Source organism: Carassius auratus, chromosome 1, assembly GCF_003368295.1.
Source record: "Carassius auratus strain Wakin chromosome 1, ASM336829v1, whole genome shotgun sequence".
Taxonomy (NCBI): Eukaryota; Metazoa; Chordata; class Actinopteri; order Cypriniformes; family Cyprinidae; genus Carassius; species Carassius auratus.
The window spans coordinates 10,887,128-10,900,353 of record NC_039243.1 but is presented as its reverse complement, the minus strand read 5'-3'; the positions used below and the strand labels follow the sequence as shown (position 1 = coordinate 10,900,353).

General features: G+C 34.2%; 3 protein-coding genes across 4 annotated transcripts in view; 2 read left to right on the top strand and 1 right to left on the bottom strand.

Annotated features, from left to right (window-relative positions):
• The window catches only part of LOC113109348 (myb-like protein U), a 972,647-nt gene that overhangs the window by 760,307 nt on the left and 199,114 nt on the right, over positions 1-13,226 (top strand). The window lies entirely within an intron of this gene.
• On the bottom strand, positions 722-6,094 carry LOC113109593 (protein disulfide-isomerase). Its single transcript, XM_026273269.1, has 11 exons — positions 5,617-6,094; positions 4,481-4,687; positions 4,254-4,387; positions 3,995-4,132; positions 3,083-3,199; positions 2,777-2,902; positions 2,446-2,643; positions 2,240-2,360; positions 1,982-2,163; positions 1,479-1,619; positions 722-1,380 (listed from the first exon to the last, which is right to left on the bottom strand). Exons 1-11 carry the CDS (start codon positions 5,834-5,836, stop codon positions 1,315-1,317), a joined length of 1,650 nt encoding a protein of 549 aa, XP_026129054.1. The 5' UTR covers positions 5,837-6,094; the 3' UTR covers positions 722-1,314.
• Positions 9,582-13,226, top strand: part of LOC113109515 (transmembrane protein 8B-like) — a 55,232-nt gene continuing 51,587 nt past the window's right edge. Inside the window, exons 1-4 of one of the 2 annotated variants that reach the window (XM_026273094.1) lie at positions 9,582-9,750; positions 10,126-10,303; positions 12,700-12,910; positions 13,090-13,214. In XM_026273094.1, coding sequence (XP_026128879.1) covers positions 9,690-9,750; positions 10,126-10,303; positions 12,700-12,910; positions 13,090-13,214 — 575 coding nt within the window. In that variant the 5' untranslated portion in view covers positions 9,582-9,689. The remainder of the gene's footprint in view (positions 9,751-10,125; positions 10,304-12,699; positions 12,911-13,089; positions 13,215-13,226) is intronic. The other variant, XM_026273085.1, reaches the window with a different exon arrangement.

The following is a 13,226-nucleotide window of genomic DNA, read 5'->3' as shown; positions in this document are numbered from 1 at the left end:
TGGAAAGGTCTAAACCTCCTAAATAGATATTTTACCAATGTTATTTGTTAAAAATTATGTAGGAAAAATAATAGATTAATTTATGACAAGAGTGCACCTCAAAAATCTACATCATTCTGAACAGGAATTCTGAACTTTGTCAAAAAAACAAAAACAACAACAACAACAACAAAACAGTCTTCTTTGTTGTTTTTTTCTGTCACACTAAAGAAATCATAAGAAATTATTTTAATTATTTAAAAAATACCAAAATACCATTTTAAAATTAGACACTGCATTACCATGAACATGATACATCAATATCATGTTACAAAATGTTTTAGTTCATAAATTACACTTTCATGTCTATGTAAAAAAATGTGAGTGACAGTTATTATTAGTTAGTTATGTAGTTGTTAAGGTATTTGGTGAATTAATGGATATACAATATGGTCATGCAGAATAAGGCATTAAAATGTGCTTTATAAGTATTAATAAACAGCTAATATGCTAGTAATTTGCATGCTAAGAAACAGCTAGTTGTGAGAATTGACCCATAAAATAAAGTGTTATCATTAATTGTATTAGTACTCCTTTCCTTCTACTATCATGGCATGAGAAGAATATATCTTGCTGAAGCATTCTTGCTTCAAAAGTACAAACATGGATGTTGTATTATTAATTTGACTAAAGGACAATAATTAATTAATTCATAATTTATTTACTTTGGAAAAAAAAAAAAAAAAACATGGCATCAACAAATGCACAAAGAAATCATATGGGGGAAACCTCCAAAATCAAAACATAAAAAGGAAAAGTAATGCAGTAGTGATAGTGATTGCCATTAGATACTCTAACAGTAAGTATTTCCATTTTATTACAGTAAAAACAGAAAGAAATATATAAATTTTAAATGCAGTAAAACACCGCCATGATTGATTGTTTGTTTGACTGATTGACATAATTAATGAAAATTTGGATGTAAAATCTGATTAACTGAATGGTTATGAAAATAGGCTTCAATTACTGTAGGCTTCAATCCAGTCATGCTCTTTACAATTTAGTGAGATTCATCCATATACTGCTCTGAAGCCAAATATTGGTAATGGTAGTGTCAAACTGATCTCACACAACAGAAATTAATGAAAGACCAGGGCTATGAATTAAAACCTTAACATGTGAAATTCTTTTTATTCAATTTAGTCAGTTATGCAGTTTGTTGAAATGCTACAGTGCAGAAAAAAATATATTAACCTGATAAAATGCATTTGGCTCATTGGCATAAATCTCACACTGATCTGATTCAGTACAAATGAGTTGATTTACGTCTTGCTTTCAAAGCTCATCCTTGCTGGTTTCACTGGTAGAAGACTTAGACTCTTTTATCGGTTCATCTAACACCTGAAAAGCAGAAACACACCAACCATAATATTCAAATCAATGAGTTTTTGCTCATAATAACAGGCAATAATAAAGCCATCTGTTGGCTTTTGACTGACCTCATCTTCATCATCATCATCATCATCATCATCACCTTCGTCCTCATCATCATCTTTACTCTCTTCTTCTGGTAACACTCCTCCATTATCCAGGAACTTTAAGAAAGTCTCCAAATCTCTATTTCCATCATAGTCAACAATCTGATTTCACAGAGTATTTTAAAAGCATTTGTCAGTACCAACATGCTCAAGTCAAGTCAAACTTATTTGTGTGCCGCTTTTATATTTAGTGACAATGAAAGCAAACAAGCAGTTGATATATGTAACATAATATATAAGCAGATAAATTATGACATACTTAAATATCCACATTTATGTAATTAGCTGGGCAATAATATAGTTAGATTTTACAATGAAAAAAATAGCAGTTGAGATTTTCTAATTAGTATATATACAGCAAGTCTTGAACTTTAAAAGATTTAATATGAATAACTTAAACATTTACTAAAATGAATGCCCTTTTACAAGATAACATCTTTAAGTGTGTGTGTGCTGTTGCAAACCTTATTTTCAGTCCCAGCTGGAAAGTATTTAATGGTAGGAAATCCCTGTATAGTGACATTTTCCACATCATTTTGTGAAGCATCCATCTTCGCAATGACTATGTTCTCATGGTCTTTGTACTTCTCGCCCAACTCATCCCATATAGGAGCCAGTTGCTTACAGTGACCACACCATGGAGCATCTGTAAGAAAGGCATAAATGTTAAAGCCATTATTATTTTGTATTATTTCAGTTTGAGTAGATAAGTGCTAACTTACAGAATTCCACAAAGACATTCTTAGTCTCATCAAAAGCCACTTTGTTGAAGTTCTTCCCAACAAGGATTTTAACTGGATTCTTGTCCCAGTCCTCTGGAATTTCTTGAGTCTTCAAAAAGGGCTAGATTAAAGCACAGACAGATCTGGAATCTTAAAAATGTAAAATAAAAAAATAAAAAAAATTATAATATTGCTGCATTACACACCTTCACAGTACCATCCAGAACACCCTGGCAAAATGTTCTCAGTGTATCTTTGTTGATGGTTGAGCCTTCCATTGCGTATGTCACCACTTTCTCAGTGTTGATCAAGCGAGTATTAGGAGCATCATTTGCAGAGATGCTGAAATACTTCAGCACATGATCCACTTTGTCAGACGTAACATCTAATGTGATGAAAAGCACCTACATACACAGACTATGAGTATTAGAAGCAGCATTCTAGACCAATATGACTTGATTCTGTAGAGTAAACTTATATTAAACATCACATTAATATATTTATTTATTTAGGTACAGTTGAGCTATTAAAACTTACTTTTCCCTTAAACTCACTGGCAACATCTCTAAAATCTTCTAGAAGTGCATTCTGGGATTCCACAGTTGTATTAATGAATAGAAGCATGTGATTACGGACCTTAGAACTAAAAATTAGTTCAGCATTCTGCAGAAAGAGAATGTAAATGAAAAAGTGTTTTTGTTTTGTTTTGATAACAAAAATTGTGATAAACTTCATTAGCATAAACATTTTTTTTCAAGTGCATATAATATTTTAAAGACAATTTTTTTATTGTTTTAGCAACTGTTTGTTCATTGGTTAGTGAAGTTCATTTTGAAGTGTTACCTCTTCATTAAATGGAATGACAAGTTTCATACTGTTGGAATGGATAAATGAAATCATCTCCTCTTTGTCTAGCTTGCTTTCTTCTGTGAGTGTCAAGTCTGCCCGCTTTTCATCAAACTGGAATATACACAAAGAGAAAATTCAGTTTTCTTAAACAAGAAAGTTACATTTTTGGGCATAAACAAAAATTAATGATTTTAATGAATCTTCAAAGTGAGCGAATCTTCCATTTCAGGCTCACACTAGATATTTTGTTTACTTAAAGGGATACTCCACACCAAAATGAAAATTCTGTCATGAATCACTTACCCCTATGTCGTTCCAAACCTGTAACAGCTTTGTTTGACTTCGGAACACAATTTAAGATATATTGGATGAAAACCGGGAGGCTTGTGACTGTCCCATTAACTGCCAAGTAAATTACACTGTTAAGGTCCAGAAAAGTATGAAAGACATTGTCAGAATAGTCCATCTGCCATCAGTGATTCAACGCAATGTTCTAAAGTGATGAGAATACTTTTAGTATACAAAGAAAACAAAAATAATGACTTTATTCAACAATTCCTCTCCTTGTGTCTCTCTACATCACCGTAGGGTGACACAGAAGAGCCTACGCTGCTAGCTTTCAGCGGATATTCACCAAAATGGCACTATGGTGATGCAGAAGGAGATGAATTGTTAAATAAAGTTGTTATTTTTGTTTTCTTCACGTACAAATAGTATTCTCGTCGCTTCACAATGTTACTGTTGAATCACTGATGGCAGATGGACTATTCTCACAATGTCTTTCATACTTTTCTGGACCTTGACAGTGTAATGTACTTGGCAGTTAATGGGACAGTAACAAGCCTCCTGGTTTCACCCAAAATATCTTAAATTGTGTTCCGAATAGTGCTAGAAGTATGGGATTACCTTCTTGAAGAGCACCAAAGAGTCACTTTTTACGTCATACTTCTTAAAAAGCTCTAGGTTGCTTGTGATTCCGAAGTCAACATCCACTGCTATTAAAGTTACATCATAGAATGTCTTTGCCTTATCACCTTCCAAATCCTGGGACAAAGAGAGCAAATTAACTTTTTAACGATAAATCTTTTGTTGTAAATAGGGAGTGTTATAAGGCAATGTTAGATCTTAAAAGTCGGTGACTTTATTCAAACCATAGGTAATTTACCTGGAAGAATCCAACCACAACCACTTCATTTGCATCCAGCAGAGCCTCTAAACTCTTCACATCGCTGAGAACCGTAGCGCTGGGTCCCGTGTGCCTCTCCAGCCACCTCGTGATTCCTTTAACCGTTTGTTTTCCTGTTCAAATCACAGAATAATCCTATAAGAAATATGCCTATGTATGAAAATATCATCACACAATCTAACACACCAAACAAATAAATGTATTACCAGAAAAATCAGTGACAGTTTGCCTGTTGCCATCTTTGAAGAATTTAAGTGTGGGAAAGCTTTCCACATTGAACTCTGCTGCAAGGTCTCTCTCTTCGGACGCATCCACTTTGGCCAGTCGTACTTCAGATGAACCATTTTTCAGTAATCCAGCAACTTCTGCATAAATAGGCTCCAGACTGCGACAGTGACCACACCATGGAGCGTCTTATGTTTTGAAAGAAAAAAGCTAATTTTAAACCAGCATTTCATTCATATATAAGACACACTGGGGCTAGGTGTCACACTAGAATGTTGTCAGAAAAAAAAGGCTATATTTCAGTAACAATTTTTTTTAGTCAAATTTCAGATATAGAGTTTTATGACTTTTATGACTCTTGAAAAACATTGATGAAAGTAAAAAAAAATTCTTGAGGATCTTGAGGATATTATTCTATAGAATGATTTTTGAAACCTCATGTACTAAAGGCTGCCACATGAATACATTATATTTTACAATATATTAAAATGTAAAACAGTTATTTAATATTTCATAAAATTATTTTTGAACAATGTATATTGTATATATACACCAAAGGTTTTAAAGAAATATTAAAGAACAAAAAAGTGAGACTATACCACTTTGGTGTTAGTGCATGTAATTCAGAATGAAATGCCAGTCAAGTTTTAAATGCTTTTGCATAAATGTAACAATTCATAATTTATAAATACACACATACATAATTCACACATTCATAATGTCAGTTTTATTTCTTTGTCCTCTAGCATTTTACTGCAATGTCAATAGCACAATACACAATTATAGCATTTGCATAACTTGCCCTCCTTTAAGGCGTGGGAGAAATAACAGGTGTGCTCCTAAAGGATGATGTGTCAAACAAACTTTAGCAATCTTTGAACTTTTCTTGTGCTGCACATGGATTGAATTGGTTAAATTCATGCAACTAAATATATATAAAGTAAAATTTTTATTTTAAGTAAAATAAACATGTTTTTCTTCTCATTTTGAACACTCATTGCAATGAAAAGATATTGCAGTGTTTTCTTGCATTAATAAGACAAAGACCAGAATGGGCATTTGTAAGCCCAATAGTTATAGTCATATAGCTCAAAGGAAAGTCATTTAGTGTACTCACAGAATTCTACAAGCAGGTACTTGTTCTCACTGAGAGCCCTTTTAAAGTTAACACTATGAAGAACCAAAACATCTTTCTCTTCTGTAATTTCATCTGTCTTTTCTGGTTTCTCTGGTTCTTCTTCAGAGCTGTCCTCAACTTCCTCAACTGTTTCCTCCTCTGCCCTCACACAAAGGCCGCAGAGCAAGAGGGTGAAACCCAGAATTTGTAGAAACCTCATGATCGTTCAGTTCAGGGGACTACAGCGGAAGAGTGCTGAAATGAGCTTTAACATGCTGCTGTCTGCTCTTGTGGTGCTGATAAGAAACCACTGACGCTGATGAATCATTGTAGAGCCTGCGTGGTGCAAATCTACTGGTCTTACTTGTCACTTCACATGTGCTCTAACAGTGAGCCGTTGGAGAGTGGAAAATTAACATTAGATTACAGGCAAATATAATAACGTTGGAAATCGATATCTTAGTATCCTGAAGAATATATATAGCTTTCTGCCCGCTTGTTTCTTGCCTTCTTTGTTGCTTCTATTAGTATTGAAAAGATGACCTGAGAATGTAAACCTATTCTTTACATTCATTTTTTTTAAAAATCAACTTTCTGTATATAATATATTCAGATGTTGTTGCAAATGACCTAACCATGTGTCCATATCTGGATTTTCTGCCCACATGCCATGCAAATTCATTTGTGAGTTACTCCTGCTCAGACACGTAAGCACTCATAGCTGAAGAAGATGAAGAAAGAACCACACGAACAACTATAACATTTAAACTGATCATGAAATTATAGAAAGGGACATACACAGATGATGTTCTCTCTGGCATTGCACACACACTCACAGATTGTTATTACCAGGGAATATGTTGAAATCAGCTTACCATGTGGCTCTTATTCTTTTCTTTTACTGTTATTCTTCTATAGTTTCAAAGCCCTTAATGAACATCAATGTGAGTGTTATTACATGGCTGGCTGAAATGAGTCTGATTAATTAACATTAACTGCATAACTGACTGTAGACAACGTAGTATCAATGATACAGTGTACTATTTTTTTGTTAATGATTTGCTATATTTTCTGTTTTCATTTTAGTTTTAGCTAAAGTTTTTGAATTTGTTGTTGTGTTTGTTATGTTGATTTTTTTTTAATCTAAATATGTCAACCTGTCTACATAGTTTCTATTACTTTTTATTTAGTTTTAGTTTATTATTGGAGTATTATTGTAAAGTTTTTATATATTAGTTCAGTTAGCCCTAAAAAAGAAGGCTTTATTAGTTTTAGTTAATAAAAACAAACCTAACTGCAGTTAAGCAATTTCCTGCATTCATTCAGGTTATATTGGGGTCATATTTGGTCATGTTGAGGTCCAGATGTTGCAATTTATTTTGTGATTGTGACCTGACTATACATCATTCCTTACTTATTTATGCATTGAAAATGTGTGAGGAGTAGGAAGCATTACTGATCACAAACAGGGTATTTGAATAGCAAATTGTTGCATACATGTTTTAGCAAAATAATTCTCTTTTATACATGAAAACAAACTTAAGCGTAAGAATAATCAATTAAACTAAATAGTAGTATTAAAAATAATAATAATAATAATAAACGTACTGAATATACTGCCCAAAATAGCAGATATAAAACAAAATAAAAAATGTAATAAAATAAGTTTACAAAAATAAGGTTACAACATATGAAAACTACTGAGCACGGAACATGGTAAAATGCACATCTTGTGCAGATATTTTTCCAGAAAACAATATAAACATTAAGAACCAGAAGAAATGTATCAAGAACAAATTAACAACATGATATTTTGTGTAAAAGATGGGCTGATTTATGACAGTGGATAGTCACAGTTAAATTCATTGGGATTCTCTCTGTCCATGGCCCAGTGAGCAAGTAAATCACTGAAGTCTGGGGTGCTTGAGCTACTGAGAGTCCCTGAGATACTGGAGCTGGTTATGGTGCAAACGCTTGTGTTACTGAACATGCTCAGTGATGTGTTGATGTTAATGGAGCTCTCTGATGTGTTGATCATCCTGGGAGTTATTTTGCATTCTTGATTCAACTAAGATGTCAAGTCGTTTTTCGAAAGGCTCTGTCCAGAAGCTGACGGGCAGGCGACATTGGCTCATGGGTAAACACCGGCCTTTCCTTTGAGCATCTTGAAAGAGCTCTGAAAGGGGCCCGAGTGACTCAGGCTCCTCCGGTTGCCCTGATGATGCTACTTTGATGAAGTTGTCATAGTATCGCTGGCGGCCCCCGACTTTCAGACATGGTTTCTCTACATAAATGAAACTGCATTAGGGTCTTGGCTTTGTCCAAAGTAGCACTGGACATCGCTGCTGATGAATTCAGCAAAATGCAGGAGCTGATTGGTCATCTTACAGTTATTGGGGGATGAATCAAAACTCCATGGCTCTTCATCTTGAGACACACAAGGTACTGCATCCTCTTCCTCCTCCAAACTGTCCTCTCTCAGATCCTCTTCATATTCTTCTTCAGTCTCTTCCTCATCCTCAGCCGGAAAGAAGCAAGGAGGAAAGGGTTTCGCCAAACCCAGATGCAGTGGCCTGATGACACTTGCTGCGATCCTATGAAGGAAATTAGAGGTATATAGAAATATAAATAACACCTGGTGGGGCACAATGCCACAAGTAAAGGATTATATCTCAGTAACACTGTATTGTTGAGTAATGTTTTTTTTTTTTTTTTTTTTTACTGTTTTCTCAGAATAAAAGTATTTAAATTTTTTTAGAAATGCCAGATTGAGGAAAGTAGTAGCCTAACGTTTAGATTGGTTGTCTTAAACAGTTTATTACCTGATATATATATAATATATATATATTAATTATTATTATTATTATTATTATTATTATTGTTATTATTATTATTATTATATAAAAATGGTGTTCCAACAACTATATATAGCAGTGTTTGTTTGTCATTCTTCATTACTGTGTATAAAAGATTACGACAAAAAAAAAAAAAATCAAAGCCTAAAAGAAAAAAACGATGTGCATATAACAATATTTAAATGTCTGTTTTCACTAGCAGTTTACTTCAAAACATGTTTAATTAATATATAAGGTCATAAGAAACAACTCAGTCAAGTTAATGTTAATTTTTTTTTTTTTTTTTTTTTTTTTTTTATAGGTTATGTGAAATACAGGTATGTAAATTGCATTACAATCCCAGTTAAACAGCATATGAGGTGTAAGAAGGAATATACTGTAGATGTAGAACTGTATGTGTGTGTAAAGAAAGAGAGAGAGACAGAGAGAGAGTGTGTGTGCTCAGTTTGAGTGAATATGAGCCGGACGCAGGGCAATAGAAGGGCTAATGACCAGCAGTGGAGAGCACAGCATCTGGACTAACATATGTCAGAGAAAAAGAACCCCTTACTGCAGCTTCTTTTATTTTACATAAATAAAGTGTTGCATCATAGTTTATTAATAATTATTATATATATATATATATATATATATATATATATATATATATATATATATATATATATATATATATATATATATATATATATTCACAGACAAGGGCCTGATTTTGAACAATGAATGTAAAAACAACAATAATTTCACACTGCACAGAAAAATGTTAGTGAACTGATACTTTTGCTGTTTTCATAAATACTCACTGTCACCATGAATCTGTTGCATGATAGTCACAGTACAGACACACAAATATATATTTAAATAATGAATTTAAATAATATTGTCATTATTCAGAAAATTATAAACTAGCTCATGAATATTAATTAGATACTGGTGACGTAGCTTGTAACCTAAGCGTCCCGGGCGGCTTACCTAATAATATTACGCTAAGATTTTTGAAATAATTAATAATAGCCTAATTAACAGGTCTGTTAGAAGAAGGACGCGAATTGTCAGTAATATTTATGACTCAATCCTTCAACAGCGGCGAAGAGGAAGTTATGCATAGGCTACACCCCGTGATACGTCTCGGACCAGGAAGTAACGTGTCATAATAGTCCTTAGACATACGATCAACACTACAACTACAATGGGCTGACTGAGGAAAATCTAAACAGCATAATGGAAAAGTATTTTGCACTATGCCTTTTACTGTATGTCATCGCTGGCAGTTTTGCTGAGGGTAAGTTTTGGGAGCGCTTTAGATATCTTCCATATGTTTGCAGCATTTAACAGCCGTTTTTTAACAGCCGTTTTTAACAGCCATTTTAAAGTTTTTATTTCAGGCGTTAAATAAAACGCGATAATTTAGCTGCTCTATGTTATAAGTGTAAAACAACCAGTTTTTCGCCCTTTATCAATGTCACAAGTTCTCGCAACAATAGGCAAGGATTTTCTTAAATATTTTAATCGTCTAGATTATCGGACGCAAATTTGTTTATAGTATGTTTATTCGTAAATAAGTCTCACATATGTAAGCCTTAAGTGTATAAAGGGATCTCGCTTATTGTGATTGTTTACGTCTGACGCCATCATGACGTCATGCTCTGCCCCCCAGATCTCACTTACTCGAATGGGTTCTACTCTAAAGCGCCTCAAAAGTTGTCCAAATACAGCGGGTTCGGCAATGTTCGGCTCCAGCACTTTAGAGTACCGGGGGATGCCGTGCTCGCGCGGTGGCTGCTCACGGTTTCACGGGCATCCGGACTGAACTGTGGCAACCAAAACATCACTGTGTATGTATGGTGAAATTATGACGGTAAACATAACTGTTACGTGCTTGAATAATCCATCTGTTTAAAGTGTTTTCAGTTGTTAAATGATATTTACCATGGTAACTATATTTCTCTTCAATAACCATAGTTTATGATAGGTAAAGGTTTGGGTAAATTTCATAGAGAACCTGCTGTAACTTATAATTGATAAAATGAAAACCGATTTACAGGGTTTACACTACAGTCGTAGTAATAGTAACCACTGAAACCCCATTTGAAAACATGCTGTCAAATATCAAGTGTGGGTTTTAATGTTTATAATGGTTTATAAGTATTTCAAGATGGTTTCAAGTGTACAGTACCTGTACTATTATGTAAATGCATGATATAGATATTATTATGAATAATAAATCTCTGTATACTGTATGTCTAATTTAAAAAAAAAAAAATTCCTCGTAATATTTCATCAGAATGTCATAACTGGACTTTGTGGTGAAAATATTAGACCAGTGATGTATGCAGGACTTCTTCAATCATTTTGTTTGCTTGAAGCTCATCCCTACAAGCCTGCATTCATCTGCATCCACTTTTGAGTGCAGCATCCACATCTCAAAATCCAATCAGAAACAAAAACATAGAACCAAGTAGCCTACCTTTTTCTTTTTCCATGACTTTAATGTTTTAGTTTTTACAGGGTTGAGAAGTATAATGACAATAATGATATTTTAATGTGTGCTGATTCTTTATCCTCTAAGAATGATTTACTTGGAGGTCTTTTCAGTGATCATTTCTTGGAGACTGTATAGATAGATAGATTCTAATGAGAAATCTTTTAAAAGCCCAGGATTATTGTGTACTATATTTACATAGTAAATACAGCACATACAGATGTCAAATAATTTAATGTACAGGTGCATCTAAAAAATGTTGGATATCATGGAAAAGGTCTTTATTTTTTGCAATTGAATTAAAAAAGCAAACTCTCTCATATTCTATATTTATTGCACATAAACTGAAATATTTATTTTTTATTATTATTCTGATGGTTATGATTTACAGCTTAGGAAAAATAAAAATTCAGTATATAAAAAAATAGAATATTAAATTTTAAGCTTGATTAGTTTGATTCATTTTGGAGTACAAACACTGGGTACCTCTTGGGCTAGTTTAGAACATGCAACCACAATTGTGGGAAAGACTACTGACTTGACAGTTGTCCACAAGACAATCATCAACACCCTCCACAAAGGTCATTGCTGAAAGGGCTGACTGTTCACAGAGTGCTGTATCAAAATATATTAATAGAAAGTTGACTGGAAGGAAAAAGTGTGGTAGAAAAAAAAAGGTGCACAAGCAACATGGATGACCTCCGCCTTGGGAAGATTGTCAGGAAAAGCAGATTCAAGAACTTGGGAGAGGTTCACAAGGAGGAGTGGACTGAAGCTGGAGTCAGCGCATTAAGAGTCACCTCACTCAGACATCTTCAGGAAAAGGGCTACAGCTGTCACATTCCTAGAACCAAGCCATTTCCTTAACCAGAAAAAAACAGTCAGAAGCATTTCACCTGAGGTAAGGATAAAAAGAACTGGACTGTTGCTCAGTGGTCCACAGTCATCTTTTCAGATCAAAGTACATTTAGCATTTCATTTGGAAATCAAGGTCTGGAGGAAGACTGGCACAGAATCCAGAAGTCCAGTGTGAAGTTTCTGAAGTCAGTGATGATTTGGGTGCCGTGACAACTGCTGGTGTTGCTCCATTGTGTTTTATCAAGTCCACAGTCAATGCAGCCTTCTACCTGGAGATTTTGGAGCACTTCATGCTTCCAATCTGTGGGGTATTGTGAAGAGGAAGATAAGTAACATCTGACAAACAATACAGAAAAGCTGAAGGCCGCTATCAAAGTAACCTGGGGTTTAATAATGCCTCAGCAGTGCCACAGGCTGATTGCCTCCCTGCCACACTGCATTGAAGCCCCATTAAAGTATTGAGTTCATAATTAAACCTGCTTTGGAGATCTTGAACATTTCTGTTTTGGAAAAAAAATTTTTTTTTGAGATACTGAATTTTTTTATTTTCCTAAGCTTTAAGTCATAACCATCAGAATTAAAACAAAACAACTTTTGAAATATTTCCGTTTGTGTGCAATGAATCTAGAATATAAGAAAGTTTGCTTTTTTAAATTGAATTACAAAAAAATTAAGAACTTTTCCATGATATATTTGAGATGCACCTGTATATACTGTACTAATATCCTCTTAAAAGATGACTAAACAATCTTTTAGCGGCTGAAATGCATTAACTGTGCTGTACAATAGAAGAGTTGGTTGTTAAAGTAGAAAAAAGCAGCAAAATGACAGTGGTAATTAGTTTTCTTAACATATATCATTGACTTTTGTCTATCTAATGCACTTCAACAGGCACTTTAGGGCAGGAGCTCCCCCGGTCATCAACCCTTTAGACACAGCCTTTCCAAACTCCACGTCATTCTCCCTTGCTCATAACTTGACCCTGACCATTCCCAGTGGACAGAGCGGCAATGTGACACTGTTCAATGTGACCCACCCCAAACCTGGAGACTGGTTCCTTGCTGCTCACCTCCCCAAAGATGAAGGAAAGATAGAGCAACAGGTCTGTGTATATACTGTATGTATATGTATTGTGTAGGATTACCTACTGTATATAAATGTGACAGCTTTCCCTGTCAAAAAATAAGTGTTTTCTACTTTATATTTTAAATATAAAAAATCATTGGATGCATAAGTTAAATAATACATTTTAAAGTAAATTTGTGTTGCTTTCTATTTTAGGGATTGCCATCTTGCTCATACCTATTCCAGGCACAGATGTTTTTGAGGAGAGCCGCTGACCTGCCAGTCTTGCAATACAACATTCCACTCTATCAAACACTAACTTCAGCTCCAGCCTTGTTTAAGTATGCTTTATT